Below are 21,544 nucleotides of genomic sequence, written 5' to 3' on the forward strand. Positions count from 1 at the left end.
ACAAACACCACTGTCTGTGCAAAAACGTTGATCTTCAGTCCCTTTTAAACCTTTCACCTTTCACTTTAAAACTATGCCCTCTAGTTTTGAAAACCCTGGGCAAAAGACATTGGCTATTCACCTTATTTCTGAACCTCATGATTTTTTTGTGCCTTTATGGGTTGACTTTTAGCCTTCTACACTTCATGGAGAAATAATACAACCTATATAGCCTCTCGATAAATCCAAGCCCAAAGGTACCTTGTAAATTTCTTTTGCACACTCTCCAGCTTAATGAATCCTTGCTATAACAACATCACCAAAACTGGACGTGGTACTCCAAGTGTAGCCTTATCAATGTCTTGTATAGTTGTAACACAACATTACAGGTGAAGTGCAGCTTTCTGTCCAGGGAGGTCGATGATGTTGAGCTGCTTATAAATTTTGATATTGGTAATATCCATTGATTTCTTAGTTCCCAAACCAAATTTTTGTACTCTGTATCCTGATCTATAAACACAAGCATGTCAAACGCATTATTCACTTGTGCCACAAGTTTCAAGGAAGTATATACCTGCACCGCTAGGTTTCTCTGTCATAGAATGGGGCATTTTCACAACCCTTGGCTACCAACCACAGGCAATTCATGAGCTTCCAACATTTCAGGTAGCTCTCTCAGAGGCATAACTCAATCATTGATTATTGGAGTAAATATTCTGCTGGGATCTTCCTGGTTAAGAGATTGGTCTGCACTAGAGCTAAACCCAAGCATAGGCCAAAGTGCAGCTTTTAGCCCTGGGATATCTAAGATGTGTTGTTGAGCTGCTTATGATTTTCAGTATTGGCACCCTCCACATATCTCCTAATTCCCAAAATGAAACTACATCAGTACAGTAATCACTTTAATTTTGGGAGAGAATTTGGCAGCAGGGAATGAGTCAAGTTGGACTTGTTAATTGCCTTCATTATTGCTTGTTTAATTGTTGTTGGTACTTGTGTTTAATTTGTGTTTGTATTTGCAGCTTTTCCATCTTTTAATTTTGAATTATTTTGCTAACTTTAATTCCAACATTATTTGATATTTTTTAAGTAGCCCTGAATAATTGTGAATATATGTAAATGTCAAAGGTATTCACAGACATTCATAACCAAGACAGCTATGGCAGCTGATAGCTCGGGGGACCTGGTCTCACCGACTATCAAAACTGTTCTGTCAGTGCAGTCATGCAGCCAGTCAATTTTGTTAAAAAAATCCGTGATTCACTCAGGGCCAGATACCTGAGTCTTGGGACCTTCCTGGGAGAGCGAGCAATGACTGTAGGGTAAATGGCCAGCGATCAGGAGCCAACAGTTAATCTACTTCACTGATACTGTATTTATATTCCTGTGTTGAGCAATGGTTTGTGTATCTCTTCAGAGATATGTGTTATCAATCTTTATTAACACAATCATCCTGTGCTAATGACCTGTCACCCTGCATCAAAGTATGATTACAGTCGGAGCTGAATATTGTACAACCATGTTAATGGATCTTTCAGGCAGTGCTCTTCATTGTGGGGTCCACGTTTGTGTGCTGTGGCATGTACCCAATTCTACTATTGAATAATCTTCTTTTATTATATACATTTCACTCTTTTTATCCCCGCTCCAAAGGAGAGGTGTAATCAGTCAGTTATAAAAATGAGGCCAAATGATTAGCTCCAAGTGAATGTACAGAAACTCTAGCTCAGAAATTCAGTTTCATCCTGTTGTTTATTGAGGGGTTATGTAATGGAAAATAGAATTTTTTGGCAAAACTATATTTATGATTCTGAGGCTACTTGACTCTGATCTAGAGGTAATCCAGGCACCAGCGACTCAGCCAGACTCCTGACACCGCAGTGATTTCCACAGCAGTGGCACATGGGCTGAACTCCCCAACCTTTTCTCCTGTGAGTTTACCAGTGCACCACTGAACCTATGAATTCAATTACTTATCATCAATGCCAGACCCATCCCCTATCATTTCTCCATCCCTGGAATAATACTGGCACCATCCGCCAGCCTCTCCACTTCAATTCCCAGTTATCTAACAATTCTAATCGCATCCCTGGTCACCTCCTTCCCCAACAAAGCTAGTCCTGTCTCCAATAATCCCTGCTTCCTAACAATATCTGTCCCATCCTTATCCTCTTCCTACTCCCCCATCAATATCATCACCACTTCTAATGACATTGCCTCAAAATGCAACCACACCCTTCCACCATCACATCTTTAAAACCTCCAACTACCCATACCAGTCTGAATTCCTCAATATGATATGTCTCACTACAGACCACAATGTAGCCTCCTTCCTCCTTAGAATGCTGACACCGTAGCTGGACCATGGAAAGGACTGCTTGAGGCAAATACTTAATTTCAATAATGTTCATGACCTGTTCCCCTGGGCCAAGGTACAAAATTGGTCCCCTCCTGATGTGGCCAAATAGCATACACTAAATGGCCAAGCTAAAACTACTAGACAATCTTTGCCGTTTTTCAGGGAGTTCTCCATTATTTCAGTGCTATGGTTCCAGTGACATAAGAAATAATTGGCACAATTGACAAGTTTCTTGCAATCTAGCTGAGTTAACACTGGTGAAAACCAATGGGATATCCAGAGATCTTAGCTTTTGGAATTGTGATCAGTTCAATCCTAGCAATGATTTTTTCTTGTTTGTTGTCTGGCCTACTGACCTCTACCTGGCCAAGGCACAGCGACAACTCTCTGATACCTCCTCTTATTTATCCCCTGATCATGACCCTACTAAGGAGCACCAGACCATTGTCTCCAATAGCATCACCAACCTTATCAGCTGTGGGGATCTCCCATCCACTGCCACCAACTTCATAGTTCCCATACCCCGCACTTCCCGTTTCTACCTCCTACCCAAGATCCACAAACTTACCTGTCCAGGTAGACCTATTGTCTCAGCTTGCTCCTGCCCCACCGAACTTATTTCTGCATACCTTGAACTGTCTTATCCCCACTTGTTCAATCTCTTCCCACCTATTTTCGTGACACTTCTCAAGCTTTGAATTTTTTCAATGATTTTAAGTTCCCTGGCCCCCACCGCCTTATTTTCACCATGGACGTCCAGTCCCTATATACCTCCATCCCCCACCCGGATGGTCTCAAAGCTCTTTGCTTCTTTTTGGATTCCAGACCTAACCAATTCCCCTCTACCACCACTCTCTTCCGTCTAGCGGAATTAGTTCTTACTCTCAATAATTTCTCCTTTGGCTCCTCCCACTTCCTCCAAACCAAGGGTGTAGCCATGGGCACCTGTATGGGTCCCAGTTATGACTACCTTTTTGTTGGCTTATTGGAACAGTCCATGTTCCAAGTCTATACGGGTATCTGTCCCCCTCTTTTCCTTTGCTACATCGACGACTGCATTGGCGCTGCCTCCTGCACACATGCTGAGCTCGTCGACTTCATTAACTTTGCCTCCAACTTTCAACCTGCCCTCAAATTTCCCTGGTCCATTTCCGACACCTCCCTCCCCTTTCTTGATCTTTCTGTCTCCATCTCTGGAGACAGCTTATCTACTGATACCATTCAGGGCCCTAGACAGTCCTTCCAGGTGAGGCGACACTTCACCTGTGAGTTGGCTGGTGTGGTATACTATGTCTGGTGCTCCCGGTGTGGCCTTTTATATATTGGTGAGACCCGACACCGACTGGGAGACCGTTTCGCTGAACACCTACGCTCGGTCCGCCAGAGAAAGCAGGATCTCCCAATGGCCACACATTTTAATTCTACATCCCATTCCCATTCTGATATGTCTATCCATGGCCTCCTCTACTGTCAAAATGAATCCAAACTCAGGTTGCAGGAACAACACCTTATATACCAGCTGGGTAGCCTCCAACCTGATGGCATGAACATTGACTTCTCTAACTTCCATTAATGCCCTTCCTCCCCTTCTTACCCCATCCCTGACATATTTAGTTTGTTTTTTTTTTCTCTCTCTCTGCGCATCACTCTGCCTGTTCTCCATTTCCCTCTGGTGCTCCCCCCTCCCCCTTTCTTTCTCCCGCGGCCTCCTATCCCATGATCCTTTCCCTTCTCCAGCTCTGTATCACTTTCGCCAATCACCTTTCCAGCTCTTAGCTTCATCCCACTCCCTCCAGTCTTCTCCTATCATTTCGCATTTCCCCCTCCTCCCACTACTTTCAAATCTCTTAGTATCTCTCCTTTCGGTTAGTCCTGATGAAGTGTCTCGGCCCGAAACGTCGACAGTGCTTCTCCCTATAGATGCTGCCTGGCCTGCTGTGTTCCACCAGCATTTTGTGTGTGTTGTTTTGATTTTGTCTTGTTTGTTTGTTCCCAGGAATATTGTTACTATATGCACTGGGCCCATCACACTCACCGCTAGATGTCCAAAGTTCAAAGTTCATTATACAACTTGAGATTCGTCTCCTAACAGGCAGCCATGAAACAAAGAAACTCAAAACTACCCTTAAAAAAAGACTGTCAGACACCTAATGTGCAGAGAGAAAGAACAACGCATCATGCAAACAATAAGCACAAGCCAAATAGTGTTCTGAACCTTGCTACAGGCCACCAACTGCAGCAGGATCCAGAGATATGGGACACAAGAGGTGACACATTGCTTTAGTGGGTGATGCTACATATGGGATTTTACCAGCCTAAAGTGACAAGACTTCTGCAGAATTACTGTGTGCCTAAGGACTGTTGGTTGATCTTAAGAACTGCTGGCTTGTGGATGTCAAGGTCATTACCCTGCTCCCCCAGTAAGATCCCTATGACTCTGTCAAGTGCATGCACCACTGCATGTGAGTTTTCATTACTTGACTGCTGGGCAAATTCCCAAACCTCACCAAGCCCACATTGCAGTCACAAAACCTGGGGTTGAGCACCACATTCCCACAACTGGCCTGCTGGTCCATGCCTGCATGCACCGGCTGGACCCAGAAAAGCTGGCAACTGCGAAGGCTGAGTTTGACAACATGGAAAGGCTTGACGTTGTACACGGGTTGAATAAACACTGGGCCTCACCCCTCCACTTGGTCCTCAGGTCCGATGGTGGTTGCCGCCCATGCGGCAATTACCTTCGCCTTAACGAGATCACCACACCCAATCATTACCTGGTCCCACTCTGCCAAGTTTTTTTGGGATATTTATCCAGAAAATTAACTTTTTCTAAAGATGACATAGTTAGGGGCTACCATCAGGCATCTGTGAGCTGAGAGAACATTCCCAAAACAGCTGTGATAACCCCATTTGCCCTCTAAGTTTCTGTGCATGCTATTTGGGCCGAAAAATGCAGCACAGAATTTCCAATGGCTGACAGACTCTATATTAAAAGATCCAGATTCTCTTTTTGTTTACCTGGATGACATACTTGTCACCAGTGGATCCAAATCCGAACAGGTCACATCTCCACACACTTTTTGTGTGCTTAAGTCAATGTGGGTTGCAGTCCTGCCAAAGGGTTTCAGCCCAAAATGCCGACTGTACTCTATTCCGTAGATGCTGCCTGGCCTGCTGAGTTCCTCCAGCATTTTGTGTACATTGCTTGGATTTCCAGCATCGGCAGATTTTCTCTTGTTCGCAACGGGTTGATTATTAGTCCTGCTAAATGCCAGTTTGGGTTGACTTCCTCATCCATCACATCTCCGCTGAAGGGGCAAGACCCATCCCATCAAAAGTCACTGCTGCAATGGATTTGCTACCACCCCGCACGACACAAGAGATTTTAGGAATGGTTAATTTCTATATCCACTTTATTCCGTGAGCTGCTGAGATTATGCTCCCTCTATATAGTGCCATTAAAGGCAATGCTTCTAATCACGAGCTTGATTGGTTAGTGGACATTACTAAGAGCATTTGATAAAACCAAGCAGGCTTTTTCCAATGTGACCCTACTGGCGCACCCGCTCCCCAGCACACGTACAGCCGTTACTACTGATGCTTCAAACTATGCTGTGGGTGCTGTGCTCAAGCAGCTGGTCAGAGAGTTGACAAGTGTGGCAGCCACTTGCCTTCTTCAGACGGCAGCTCTGTTCAAATGTACTGCACATTTGACCGTGAGCTTCTCGCTCTCTATCACACTGTCCGCCATTTTCATTTTCTTCCAGCTGGTCACCACTCTACAGTGCTCATTGACCACAACCCCCCCATACAGGCAATTGCCAAAATATCAGACTCTTGGTCTGCACGTCAGCAACGCCACTTGGCCTACATATCAGAGTTCACAACTGACACTCAACACATCAAGGGGAAAAATAATGCAGTGGTTGATTGCCCCTCACAGCCAGCCGTTGAGGCCATTACACATTGTTGTTGACTTTGCTGGAATGGTAGCCAACGAAGCTACTGACCCAGAAGTCCAGGCTTACCGAACAGCAAGTCACTGGCCTGGCGTTGGCTGACATTAAGTTCAGAGAAGCTGGGGCTTCACTCCTGTGCAATGTGTCAACCAGTCGCCCCCGCCCAATAGTGCCCACAAATTGAAGACTTACTTTTTTTTAACTCCATTCACGGCTTCTTACATCTGGGCTAGAATGCCTCACAGAACTGAATTGAATTGACTTTACTACTTACATCCTTCATATACGCGAGGAGTAAAAATCCTTATGTTACGTCTCTGTTCAAATGTGCAATCATCGTAATTTATAATAATTTAACTGATTGCACAAAAGTTTGTGTGGCATGATCTTAAAGAGAATGTGCGTGATTGGACTGCAGCCTGCGTTGAGTGCCAATGGGTGAAAGTTAACCTTCATGTTTGGGCACCACCCTTGATCCCTGAGCGATGTTGTGACCATATCAATGTGCACCTTGTTGGTCCTTTTCTCCCCTCCCATGGTTTCAGGCCATCTTCTTACCAGGTGGCTAGAGGTCTTCCCTCTAGCATCAACAAAGGCCACAGATGTGACTCGGTCGTTCATCAGCACCTGGGTTGCTCCGTTTGGCATCCCATCTGATATTTCCTCTGAATGCGGTTCCCAGTTCACATCAGACCTCTGGGCTGCGATGGCCCAGAACCTTGGTGTTAGGCTACATCACACCACGATGTATCACCCACAATCCAATGGCCTATGTGTACGGTTTCACTACTCCTTAAAGACTGCTCTTAGAACTTCCCTGACCGATGAGAGTTGGCACGATCTTCCCTGATCCTGCTGCGGCACAGAAGGGCTCCAAAAGAGGACCTGCAGTCGTCCGCGGCTGAGTTGGAATACCAGCAGCCATCACAAGTGCCAGGTGATTTTATTTCTCATGCCCCAATTACCTGGTTGGCCCCTCAAGAGTGTTCTACCCCCCTCCTGGAACGCAGAGCAAAGACAAGATAGGAGGGGTAAAACCTGAATATATTTTGGGAGATTGCCTTAAGCTAGCCCACCATACGGAGGCTTCCGCTACCACGCCCCTGACATCGTGACATGACCATGAGTGTGTCAACACACCTCTGGACGAGCCAGAGACACTTGTTGTTACTCCACACGTGGAACATAGGACCTGAGCTGGGCAGCTAGTCCATGCTCCAGTCAGGCTCGCAACGCCAGTTTTGGTGAATTCTGAGGGGGAGGTGGGGTAAGGTAGTGGGTGGGAATGTATGCATAATTCACAACCACCAACATTGAGTTGGCGTTCACTTTAAGAGGCTGGTCTGGTGTGATGACATAATGATGTAAAGTTTTGACTGTGCTTTATGTTCTGTGTTTGGTTGACACTAAAATTGGTTGTTCTTTTTCTACTTTTTCTACTCTAGTGGTTACTTACGGAAACCTACACTGTCACAGAATGTTTTTGCACAGGAATTAGATTGATAAGTTTATTAAAAGGTTGTATGGTGTGCTTACCTTTATCAGTTGAGGCATTGAGCTCAAGAATCAGGAAGTTATGCTGCAGCTTTATAAAACTGGTTAGTGTGCATCTGCAGTATTGCATTCAATTAGGAGGCTTTGGAGAGGGTGCAGGATAGGTTTACCAGGACATTGCCTAGATTAGAGGGCATAGGAGAAGTTGGATAAACTTGAGTTGTTTGCTGTACAGCCACAAGATTGAGGGGAGACTGGACAGAAGTTTATAAGATCATGAGAGGCACAGAGAGGTTAGATAGCTGTTATCTCTCCCCAGGGTCAAAACATCTAATAAAAGTGGGCATGCATTGGAGATGAGAAGAGGAAGTTCAAAAGAGAAATAAGGGGCAAGATCTTTTATATAGTGAGGCAAGTGCCAGGAATGTGCTGCCGGGGGTGGTACTGGTGGCAAATAAGAAAGGAGCTCTCAGACAGGCATGTAAATGTCTAGAGAATGGAGGGATAAGGACGTTGTGTAGGCAAAGATATTAGTTTAGTTGGATATTTAATAACTATTTTAATTAGTTTGGCACAACACCCTGAGCAGAAAGGCCTGTTCCTTTGCTGTATGGTTCTATGTTCTATCACCATCTGTAGGTCCTGTGTATTTTAACCAGACACCTTCCACACCCCCAGCTGGAAGTTATGAAGGATGTTGAATGTTCTGGGACAAAGACAGTCTACACCTGCTGTCAGGTCCTTTCTGAAGGTCACATATGCAAATGGTTTTGTTGTTTTACTATCGCAACAACCAGTGGGATCCCTCATCCTTGTTTGTCATTCTCTAATGTATGGTAAACATTCATTTCCTTCCAATTTTTTTTCAATTCGGTGTTCTCCTATGTCAGAATGTAATTTTCAGCCATGCCACATGTAGTTAGCTATGAGGAGTTAATGAAGCTCGCGAGAGCTGGCTTCTTGTCACACACGTTTTCTGTTTATACATCCACAAGGTAATTTTACTGTTTCTGCTCAACTTCCAGATACTCTAATGATCGGTTTCTGTATTTTACTTCACATACAAATTGCTTCTGCATATGGATTGTGAAAAAAAATTAAGGCTACTTGTGATTTCTTTATTTTCTTTTTCTCGTGAGAGTTTGGGCATTATTTTGACAAGTTCTCTCAATTCAGTTGTAATTAGTTCCAAGAAAGAAATTTTAAATCAAAACACACACATGAGTTAAATGCAAAATAGTGTTGTTTGACTGCTGGTTATTGTGCAGTTCTCCATAATGTGCAGTGGATCAACACTTTAGAGGTGTTCTGAAACATTAAGTTCGGTAAGAAAATATGTGATTTTCTACCTTTCAATATTTTCTTATGAAAATATAACTACATGATCTGGATCAACTGGAAAAGTAGGCCAAGGAATGACAGATGTGCAAAATGTTGCATTTAAACCAGAGCTGAGCTTAGTAAATGGTAGGACCCCCAGAGAGTGCTGTAGACCAGAGCTACCCAGCGATATAAATACACAGTTCCCTGAAAGTGGCAAATGTAGACAGGGTGGTAAAGATGGTGTTTGGCACACTTTCCTTCATTAGTCATGGCACTGAGTACAAGTGCTGGACATCATGCTGCAGCTGTGCGAGGCATTGGTGAGACCACACTTGTGAGTATTGCATACAGTTCTGGCCATCTAGCTATAAGAAGGATGTCATCAGGCTGAAAGTTGCGCAGAAAAGATTCACAAGGACGTTACTGGGACTAGACGGCTTGGATTATAAGGAGAATGGATAAAAAAGCAATCATTTTCACTGGAATGTGGGAGGCTGAGGGTGATCATACAGAGTACATAATATTATATACAGAGGTGCAGGCAAAGATCAGGTGGATGGTTACAATCTTTTCTCCAGGGTAGACAAATCAAAGACTGGAGGGTATAGGTCTAAGATCAAAGAGGGAAGATTTAAAGGATCCGAGGATAAGCTTATCCACAATCACGGGGTGGGTATAGCTACCAGAGATAGAGGTAGAAGTGGGTATGGTTAGAATATCTAAAAGACATCTGAACAGGTACATGGATAGGAAAGGATTAGAGCCAGAGTTCCCAATCTTTTTTTATACCATGGGCCCCTAACATTAATTGAGGGGTCCATGGACCCCAGGCTGGGAACCTCTGGTAGAGAGGGATGTGGGTGAAATGCAGGCAAGTGGAAGCAGCTCAGGCAGAACCTGGGTATGCACAGACAAGCTGGATCACAGAACCTGCTTCTGTGTTTTCTAAGTACTGTAATAGAATGTACAGACTTGTTTTGAATGGCACAGGTCCTTCAGCCCACCTTTTCATGCTGACTACCAAATCCAGAACAGGAGCAGATAAATACATTTTCATGAAATGGCCATCTATTGAAAGCGAAGTAGTGAGAGCCCAAGGCCAGTATATCCCTGTAAGGGTGAAGGGGAGGACAGCAAGTCCAGGGAACACCGGATTTCCAGGGATATTGCGGATTTGGTTACGATAAAAGTATACAGCACTGAGAAAAGGGAGAGATCCTTCAGGAGAATAGAAACTGTGTGGTTGTGGGTAGATAGAGAGTTTTTCAAGAAATTAGAAGAGCAAAAAGGGGCCATGAAATATCACAGTTAAATATAATTAAGGAACATCCCAAGGCACCTTATAAGTATAGCGAGAGCTAGAGGGTAGCCATGGAAAGGCCAAAACTTTCCAGGACAAAAGAAGCAATCTGTGCTTGAAGCTTGACAATGTATTTACTGAATGTTGGTCAGCTTTATTCACTGAAGAGAAAGGCATTGCAGCTTCCTTTGAGGTAGTGAAATTCTAGAAGACATTACAACTAAAAGGGGGAAGATATTGGATGTCTCAGAGAGTGTGGCTGCCATACAAAACATACTACTTGACACTGATCCACTGGTAATGGATCATATAAAGTTGCACTTTCCAGCTACGTTGGACCCTTTCCGGTTTTGCTACCTCTCGTACCCGTCCACTAACGATGTCATAGCCTCTGACCTGCACTCTGTCCTGTCCCACTGAGAAAATTATGCCTTATATGCCAGGACGTCGCTCACCAATTACAGATCATGTATAACATGATCACCTCTCAGAGGCTGGTGGGTAAACTGTCCTCGCTGGGACTCAACAGCCCTCTCTTTAACTGGTGCGTAAACTGTCCTTAACACCGCTCTGTGTAACTGGATCTTGGACTTCTTGATGGAAAGGTACCAATTAGTTTGAGTTGGCAGCCCCAAGGGCTGGGTGCTCAGCCAACTGCTGTTCACACTGTTGACTCACGACTCTATTGCCAGATCCAACTCACAATATATCATCAAATTCACTACAGTGTTTGGCCTCATCAGGAACAATGATGAGTCAGCATACAGAGAGGAGGTAGAGCGGCTTGTCGAATGGTCTGAGAACAACAACCTGAGTCTCAACATGGACAAAACAAGAGAGATAATTGTGGCCTTTAGGAAGGTGCAGGTTGACCACTTCCCACTGCACATCAATGGATTTGCTATAGAGACAGTGAAGAGCACAAATTTCCTTGGTGTGCCCGTAATGGACCATCTAACCAGGACCCACAACACCTCCTCATTGGGTAAGAAGGCTCAGCTTCATCAACGCTTTCTGAAGTGATTGAGGCATGCAGGATTCTACCACCCCCATCCTGACATCTTTCTGCAGGAGCACCATCAAGGGCGACCTGTCTGGATGCATCACTGTATGGTATGGAAAACCAGAAGATACTAAAATCCACCAAGAGGATCACTGAGATCTCCCTCCTCCCTCCCTATGTGACATTTACCAGAAGCATTGTATACAAAGGGCCTGAAGCATTGTTGGACATCCCTACCACCCAACTCACAATCTCATTGACCCACTACCATCAGGAAGGAGGTACAGAAGCATCAGGACTAGGACTGCCAGACTGGATAACAGCTTCTTCCCTCAGGCTGTGACTAACAAATACCCTGCCACCACTGAGGTATCATCACTAGGACAGTGAGCTGCTTACCATTTACCTGCACTGTACACTTATATACAATTTGAATTATAATTGATTAAATTATTTGTGGGAATATTTTGTTTTATGTGCTGTGTGTGATATATGTATCGTGGGTATACCGTGACCTAGAGGAACTTCTTGTATAGTCAAATGACAATAAACTCGAACTTGATTATTCTTTAGGGTTTTGCTCTCAGTCCTCACACATTCCGAGGTTGCGTGCTTACAGATCCCACTCCCATTGTCACAATGGTCCCTGCCATTAACCTGAGGATACAGCAGAGATCTTTGGTGCTCAGCTGTTAGTGCTTTCACACTGCCAACTTTACTTCCAGCTCCTGTCTGAAACAATAATTCTCTAAGCAAAGCATTACCATTAATTTCATCAATACTAACAATCCCTCAACATATAGCAAGGGGTTAAATGGTCCTATGTAATGGCTCAATAAGCTGGGCATGCAGAAAACTGAAGGTATGGTCAGTTAAGAGAAGAAATCATATTCTGATTTCACAAAATTTTGATGGAATGGGAACCAGTGCTATAAAATTGAAGAAATTATAAGTGAGAATGATGTGAGATGAACTGCTAAACCAGATTCCACAACCTAAGCATTGTGTAATTTGTTTTTAATGATTTTTAAAACTGATTTTGGTTAAAAAGATTTCATTGCCACAGGTTGTCAAAATAATTTTGATTGGGTTGTCTTATGAATGCAGTGATAGTGAAGCTTTGAATCCAAGACATTTTTAAGATGTCTATAATAACTTTATGGGTTGGAATGTAATAGAAAGGAGCATCTCTCAGAGTGCAATCTTCTTTTTCATTACTTAACTAAATTTATTTGGAAAATAATATTCTATTAACTTCTCTAAGGAACAGAATATTATTATAACCATAATGATAACCTTATTATGATCCATTTTCAAAACTGCATAGAATCCCTAACTTCATGCTAACTTGATGCAGAAGAGTTTATTTCAGTTGGTTATACAAAGCAAGGATCTCAAAGACCTGACCTTCGTATGAATTACAGGTAACGTGGTAGAAGGGATATCATCTTTAAATTATTACACAAACTCAGACCAAAATGTTTTTGGGAATTAAGTGCATGCCCCTGGCAAAAGTGGAAAAAAAAATCATGCATTATTTATCAGGCCAATTCTTTCAGTCAAGAGGCACTTACCATGAAAGCTTTTCTGTGAAACACCGCTGGGACGATAGAATCCGGATCGACAAGGACAGTCATAAGCTCCCAGCATGAAACCTCGGCCTTTAGGCGAAATACACTGAAAGGGGAAATAAAGAGAGTAACTGAAGAACCTGAGTACGATTACGGATTATCAGCATAGTAAAGATCAAAATAAAAGAGCCACAGATGCTAGTAGTCTGAAAAATAGTAACAAGAACTAGAACATCAAATGATGGAATGAACCCAGTAAGTCAAACAGCCCAATGAAAAGAGGAGCATCTTAACATTTCAGGTCCAAAACTCTTCATCCTGATAAGCTCCTTCTCACACAGATGCTGTCTTGTCTATGGGCACCTCCAGAATTTTCTATTTTTAACTTCAGAATTCCAGCATCAGCAGTTTTTGATTTTCAATATTTATTTAAAACCCATTTGGCTTAGTAACACCCTATAGGGAAAAAAATGTAATTTGGCATAGAGATGACCTGAGACACTCCAACAAGGGCTGACTGATTCCTCAATTTAAGTTGGTGCTCAAATCCTGTGAATTATTACATTTTGAATAAACTGAACACATTTTACTGGGAATAAAAACAGTCAGCTTGCAATTGTACCATGTTTGTATTAACATTGGTACTAAATTTACATTGCTGACATTTATTGAAACAGGTATTTGATACAGTTTTCCTCCTTCAACACATCAAATATTTACAATGGATACTCTCCAATAATATCTATTAACTTTTTAACCTAATTTCTCTGAAACAGTTCAAGGACCGCTGTCAATTTTGTTGCTCACAAAATTCGTAGAGGAGTTAAGAGAGCTGTAAAACACTGTAAGGCTCTGAAATATGATCTCTCCCTGGCTTTAGCGCATTACAGAGTAAGTTGTTGATTGCTGGTAGTAGTCAAGAGGCAGACAAGTTCTCGGTTCCCAGTTAAGATGGTGCTGCCAAATGTGTGCAACAGTTTCGAGTAGTTAAAAAGATAAGAAATCTGACTGAAAACATCACTCAAAATACTTTCTCTGTGGTAAATTGTGTTAAATTATTGCAGCAAACAGTGAAGGGACGAGCAATGGTGAGGCAGGTTCAGGGGATAAACTGAGATGGTGTGTTGCAGAATCCTTGCAGATGGAGCTCAGATGCCCATATATCTGGGAACATGGTTGGATTGCTCTGGGCACCAAAAAGAGAAATCAAGGTCCAAGCAGAGATGATAAAATGCTTATTCAACCGGCCCGGATGTGAGATTGGATCGCACTGGGTAGTTGAGCTTTATGTGAAGAGCTTGAGAATGGCCTTGGGGTGGGTGACAGATTCTAGGTCTGGAGCGAGTCGCTGGGTGGAAACCTGGGCCTGGAGTGAGTCGCTGAGCAGTGAAATCTGGGCCCAGACCGAGTTGCTGGGCAGCATGGTCTAGTCGCAGGGCCTTTTGCAGCTGCGGTGCCTGGTCCTAGAGTGACGTATGATATGCTGTTTTGATAATTTAAATGTTGGCCCAGATTGGAGGTGAGAGCGGATGTTGCTCGGCTTCCACGATCTTCACTTCTCTCTCCAGGTCGCTGGAGCCTTTCACTGTTCTGTTGTTGGGTTCATTTAAACACTGGCCCAGGGTGACTGAAGAGACAGGGTGTCAGTCAGGATGAGAGCCGATTTTGCTCGTTCACCATGATGGTCATCTGCCCCAGCTGCTCTGCTCAATGCCCACTTATATGATGAACTGATAAGTGAGGCTCTGGGCCTACTCCATGTTACTCTGGGGTACAGACCTGAGGTCTCAATTTTGGTTCAGAAGGCGGTTGCTTGCTTCAATTCTTTACATGATTTTTATTCTCATTCTTTCTCTTGTGCATCAAGTGTTGGCCTTTCATTTTTTTTCTTTAATTGGGTCTTTCGGGTTTCTTGCTGAACCAGCAAATCTCAAGGTTGTATAATTTATACATTCTTTGATAATAAATGAATCTTGAACAAAGTTCTCCCCAGCAGCAACATGGATGCAAAGTTGAGTACTTCTATTTCTGTTCAGAACCTAGTGAAACTCAATTTCACAGCCACTGGTTTTGGTACTGACTGCGCAGTCTGCTGGAGACCAACAGAAATACTGATCTGGCTCCTATGATCTCAACTAGACACCAGCAGAAATCAAAAAAACATCCAACAAGATGCAGAGTTGTGAACTTCTTGATAGGCAAAAGCAAGCATTTAGTTGTCTTTTTTTTTTCAAAAGAAGACTCCAGAGTCAAATAAATAAAGTCAAATACAACCACATTCACACAAAATAAATCTGATTTTGTAAAACAGTCATTCAAAACAAAATGTTCACTAAAAGAGACCAATGAAGGAAAGTAAGTAACAAGAGAATTGCTCGTGTTGTCACAGTCAGAAAGCATCATTAAGGCAATTTGAGTAAGATTTGAAAAACAAATGATAGATTTGGGTCAAAAGTAGACAGTCTTTGAAGCATTATTTCAACTAATGATCTATGTCCATGCTGAAGAATAAAGGAACTGAAAGATATCATAGCATTAATTGATGAAAATGAAAATGCGTTTGGAAACATTTCACAACACCAAAGCTCAGCAGAGGTTCAGGGGAATTCTTATGATTCCATTAAATGACAGGCACAAGGCAATGGGAGTCTAACAGAGTACACGTGGTTAACGTTATGGCGCTACAGACAGGAGTGGGCACACAATGGTTATGGTGCAGGACAAAATATCCAACGATTGGGATAGTATGTTATAGCATCAGTCATTGCTACATCAGCTGCTTTCTGATAACAATGGGAGCTAGTATCATGGAGAGCCAAGGAACATTTTGTTTGAGAGCTTTCAAAACGAATTTCAGTCATGTATGAGTCAGTAAATAAGGCTTACATTAGAGAAAAGACTTTTCATTGTGTGCTGTGCCATTACAAAGTATGCAAAGGAAATCAGGACGAGCTGTGGTCTCTCCTGGACGAAAGATTTAGGGTGTAAGGTAGGGTGTGGTCAAAGATCAGAAGAAACTTTGACAACAAGTTGCTGTTAATAGTTTGAGGCTGAGACATGGTAGAGTGTCAGGCAAAGATTAAATACCAAGGATCATAGTGGCAAAAGTGGTCAGTTATTGGACAATGGTGGCCAATGGTCAAGATAGTCTGTGTGGAGATGGTAAGGGCATTGGTTGGGTCAACAGTCTGGGTAATTGATAGTTAGGTGAGGATTGCTGGTTTACAGTGTGAATTATTGGAGAGGGTGGGAGCTGGTAAGTGGGTGAGTTTGGGGTATCAGATTGGTGGGTGGAGGAATGTGATGAAACTTTGAGAAGTTCCATGGTGGGGGGCAGATGATTTAAAGAGGATTTACCTGGGTTGCTTATCAGTGCCAAAAAGAGACCTAATGAAACATGCAGGATCAGCCCTTTCATACCCTGCATTATGCAAGTGTCAATACAAAGCCCAGATGGAACCAGAATACATTCCTGTGGAGGCTCATCCAAAACTGCATCAGGCACATTAAAACTAAGGCACTTAACAGGAAACAGGTCCTATTGCACAGAATGCAGCAAGCTGCTGCCCATAAAATGCTGAAGATGTACTCTCCATAAGCTCATAGCTGGACTACACTCAGAGTTCAGCCAGCAGAAGTGAGTCAATAACACCATTAGGATTGTGGAAAGTTGCTTTTTAAAGTTTTCTTTTATGTCCATTTTTCCTCCTTTAATGTGTTTCTGGAACCATGAGCATGCAATTTACAGTCTGGAGATCAATAGAGTGATCCAGCCCTTTGCTGTCTCTGAGAAGATTCTGGGAAGCGAGTGTATACTTGGACAGCCTGATGCAAAGAAACTTTGAAATAGGGCACCAGCCAATGTTCGACTCCATTTCACCAAACAAAGCATCCATTAATCACCGGTTAATGCAGCAAGGAAGATTAAGATATTGAGGCGGGTTGATGTTTTGTTGTGTTAGTATTAGGTTTGTTTGTGTGGGGGAGGTTTGTTTTATCCACTTTGTGTGAACTGAGAGAATCTTGGGGTTGATGATTGTGTTGCCGTTCATCTTGTGGTTTTGATGTTTCTCTCTGAACGACTTTCATCGTTTTGTGTCTATCTGGAGAAGACGAATTTCAAGTTTGTTTGTGAATTTTTGGTTTCTTCCTCCTGTTGTCAATAATCAGCTCCATAATACCATGAGACATTGAAGCAGAATTAGGCCATTTGACCCACTCAGTCTGCTCTGCCATTCCAGCATGATTTATTTTTTATCCCTTTCATTCCCACTATCCTATCTTCTCCCTGTAACCTTTGATGCAATGATTAATCAATAACCCTCCATTTTAAATATACTCAATAACCTGGCCTTCACAGCTTTCTGTGGCAATAAATTCCACAGATTCTTCACTCTCTGGCTAAGGAAATTCCTTCTCATCTCCATTCTAAATAGATGTCCCTCTATTCTGAGGTTATGCCATTTGGTTTTAGACTCACCCACTAAAGGGAACGTCATCTCTATGTAAGCCTTTCAGTAGTCGATATGTTCTAATGAGATCCCCCCCAATTCTTCTTAACTTCAGCAAGTATAGGCCCAGCACCATCAAATGCTCCTTATACACTAACCCTGTCACTCTCAATATCATTCATGTGTATCTCCTCTGGACCCCTCCAAAGCCAGTACATCTTTTCTTAGATAAGGGGCCTAAAACTGCTCACAATACTCCAGGCATGGTCTGACCAACGTTTTATAAAGCTTCAGCATCACATCCTTGCTCTTATATTCTAGTCCTCTCAAAATGAATGCTAACACTGCATCTGCCTTCCTTACCAATCGGCAGGTTAGCTTTGGTAGAATCCTACACAAAGACTCCCAAGTCCCTTTACACTTTTGATTTTTGAATTTTCTTCCTGTTTAGGAAATATTCCCTACGTTTACTCCTTCTACCAAAGTGCATGACCATTCACTTCCCTGCACTATATTCCACACTGCATGACATTCTCTTCCCTGTAGTACATTCCATTTGCCACTTTGTTGCCCATTCTCCCAATCTGTCTAAGTCCTTCTGCATTTTCCTGCTCCCTCAACGCTACCTGCACCTCCAAGTGTCTTCATATCATCCGCAAACTTGGCCACAAACCCATCAATTCTGTCACCCAGATCACTGATGTGTAAAAGGAAAAGAAGCCATCCAAATACCAAGCTCTGCAGAATGCCATGAGTCACCACAATCATCCAGAAAAGGCATCCTTCATTCCCACTCTTTGCCTTCTGCCAGTTAGCCAATCTTCTATCCATGCTAGTATCTTTCCTGTGATAGGAACAGGTTCTTATCTTCTTTAGCAGCCTCATGTGTGGCACCATGTCGAAGACTTTTTGAAAATCCAAGTGCAGAATATCCACCAACTCTCATTTGTCTATCCTGCCTGTTATTTCCTCAAAGAATTCCCACAGCTTTGTTGGAAAACATGTTGACTGTGGCCTATATTATCCAAGTACCAAGTACCCTGAAACTTCATTCTTAATCTTCCCAACCACTAAAGTCAAACTAACTGGCCTATAATTTCCTTTCTTTTGCCTCCCTCCCTTCGTAAGGAGTAAAGTTACATTTACAATTTTCCAATAATCATTCCCGAACCTAGTAATTCTTGAAAGATCATTAGTAATGCCTCACAACACAATCTCTTTAGCTACCTCTTTTAGAATCGGGATGTAGTCTATGTGGTCCAGATGATTTATCAATCTTCAGACCTTTCAGTTTCCAAAGCACCATTTCCATAGTAATAGCTGCAACACTCACATCTGCCCCCTGATACTCTCAAATTTCTGGCATACTGCTGGTGTCTTCCACAGTGAAGACTGACCCAAATAATTAAAAAATTTCATCCTCCATTTCTTTGTCCCCCATTACTACATCTCTTCTGTCATATTCTGGCAATTGTATATCTGCTACCACCTCTGTTACTTTTTACATATCTGAAAAAACTTGTGGTATCCTCTTTTATATTATCTGCTAGCTTACCTTCATATTTCATCTTTCCTCTCCTTACGGCTTTTTAGTTGTCTTCTGTCAAAGCTTCCCAATTCTCTAACTTCCCACTAACTTTCTACTGCCTCATCCTACCTTTAGAATACTTTGGGATGTATCTGTCCTGCACCTTCCAATTTGCTCCCAGGAACTCCAGATCCTGCTGTTCTTCCATTATTCATGCTTTTCTCATACCACTGTAATTCCCTTTGCTTCACGGTATTATTAATACATCTCCTCTCTCTCAAACTGCAGGGTGAATTCTATCATATTATGTTCACTCACTCCTAAGGGTTCCTTCACCTTAAGCTTCCTGATCAAATCTGGGTCATTACATAACACCCAATCCAGAATATTCATTCCCCTGGTGGTCTCAGCCACAAGCTGTTCTGAAAAGCCATCTCACAGGCATTCTACAAATTCCCTCTCAGAATCCAGTACCAACCGGAGTTTCCCAATCTTTCTGCATATTGAAATCCTGCATGCCTATCGTAACATTGCCTTTTTTTACATGCCTTTTCTATCTCCTATAATTTATATCCAACATCATATGGCTAATGTTCAGAGATTTGTTTATCATATCAGGATCTTTTTACCTTTGCAGTTTCTTAACTCTACCCACAAAGATTCTAATTATTCTGATCCAATGTCACCTCTTTCTAAGGATTTGATTTCATTTTTTTTTACCAACAGAATCACACCACCCCCCCCCCCCCCGCCTTCCTGCCTGCCTTTTTGATATAATGTACATCTTTGGATGTTAAGCTCTCAACTACAATCTTCTTTCAGCTAAACTCAGTGATGCCCACAACATCATACCTGCCAATCTCTACCTGCCTTATCCTGTATACTGTGTTCATTCAAATATAACACCTTCCGACCTGTATTCACCACCCTTTTGAATTTTGCTCCCTTGATACACTTAAACTCAAGCCAACTGACTGCAATTTTGCTCTACCATATGCCTGTTTTACCACTCAGTCTCATCACACAATACATCTACTTGTATACTAACTGCCCCATCCTCTGCCTTTTTACTCCGGTTCCCACCTCCCTGCCAAATTAGTCTAAAGCCTCCCCAACAGCTCTAGCAAACCTGCCTTCAAGGACTTTGGTTCCCCTTAGTTGTAACTCACCCATTTTGTACACATCACACCTTTCCCAGCAGAAATGCTCTGGGTGAAAGGAATTGGACAGGTTTGAAATATATAGTTTGGAAGGTAGGTGGGTAATTGAACTTTCACTTGATTGCATTTTGGTCTTGCTTTCTCCTTCTTAAGCCCATAGGCTGCCGGCATCAGCTCGCCAAATTCCTCTCCACTAGACCAGTCTTTCACTTCTAAGCAAAGTTTCTTCCTCTCCCAAGGATGAGGTTCCCTGAGCTTCTGTTCACATTTGTATAGCACTGGGTTGCTAGCCCCATGCCCAACCCTCCTCCTTTCACTGTTGAGCATGGGACCATCAATGGCAAGATTTTGAATTTTGGTGGGTGATGCACCATCAATAACTCACTCTGAGACGTAAGGCGAGATATCGGCTTTTATTGACTGGAAGAAGGAACAAGCAGTGAGTGACCACCATACTACATCCTAGAGACTGAGAGGCCGGGCTCAGGCCTTGATCGCCTTTATACAGGGGTCTGTGGGAGGAGCCACAGGAGCAGTCAGCAGGGGGCATGTCCAGACAGGTATATGTAGTTCACCACAGTGGCACAACAAAATTTCACAGTATTTCACATTAAAATATTAATATTGCCACAGTGTCTATAAGGGTGAAAATGTATACTATTTGGATAAAGAACAAAATTGTTAGAGGAATTATTTTTTTAATTTCATGCTTTCCCAAAAAATGCTCAATAATTTGTAATTTTCCTATTTTAGGACATGCAGATTTATGCACACATACCCACAGCTGACATTCACCAATGCAGTCAGTACCTTAAAAGCTGACAAGTAGAAAACAAACTTTGAGAGAATTGAGCACAAAATCAAATTGCTGTATGAAAAAAATATAAAAAAACTGCAGATCCTGTAAATTTCATATACAAACACAAAATGCTAACGATGCTAGTTCAAGCAGCAGCTGTGGAATGAGGAAGAGTTAGCTGTCAGGTTGAAGATGCAGACTGGCCTGCTGAATTGCTCCAGCAGTTCCTGCTTCTGTTCCCTTGCAAGTGGAGGATGGGAAAATGCAGTAAAACTCTGATTCAGAAATCCCGATGGTTTGACAAATGTTTCATCAGATTATGGCTTGCCATATCCCCGTCCACTCACCACAGCCCTCTTTCCCCACACCCTGTCTAGTCACCTTAGCTCCTGCTCCACACTTCTTCCATTTCTGAGACCCTGCTTTTCACGTTGCCATCCATGAGTCATAGGGTTATACAGCACAGAGACAGACCCTCCAGCTGCTTAGTGTACCTATTCACTTTATTTCTTTACCACTCTTAGGTTCACAGCCTTTTTGCGCCTTGGCAATGCAGGTTATCTGGATGATTCTGACCTGTTGCCACCACCTGGAGTGTGGAAGTGTGCTCCATACTCC

The 21,544-nt window shown here is 42.7% G+C and overlaps 1 protein-coding gene across 1 annotated transcript in view; it reads right to left on the reverse strand.

Moving 5' to 3' along the window:
- The window catches only part of gpr158a (G protein-coupled receptor 158a), a 576,558-nt gene that overhangs the window by 211,095 nt on the left and 343,919 nt on the right, over positions 1–21,544 (reverse strand). Inside the window, exon 3 of the mRNA XM_059972060.1 lies at positions 12,992–13,094. Within this exon, the coding sequence (XP_059828043.1) occupies positions 12,992–13,094 (103 nt within the window). The remainder of the gene's footprint in view (positions 1–12,991; positions 13,095–21,544) is intronic.

Source organism: Hypanus sabinus, chromosome 6 (genome assembly GCF_030144855.1).
Source record: "Hypanus sabinus isolate sHypSab1 chromosome 6, sHypSab1.hap1, whole genome shotgun sequence".
NCBI lineage: Eukaryota > Metazoa > Chordata > Chondrichthyes > Myliobatiformes > Dasyatidae > Hypanus > Hypanus sabinus.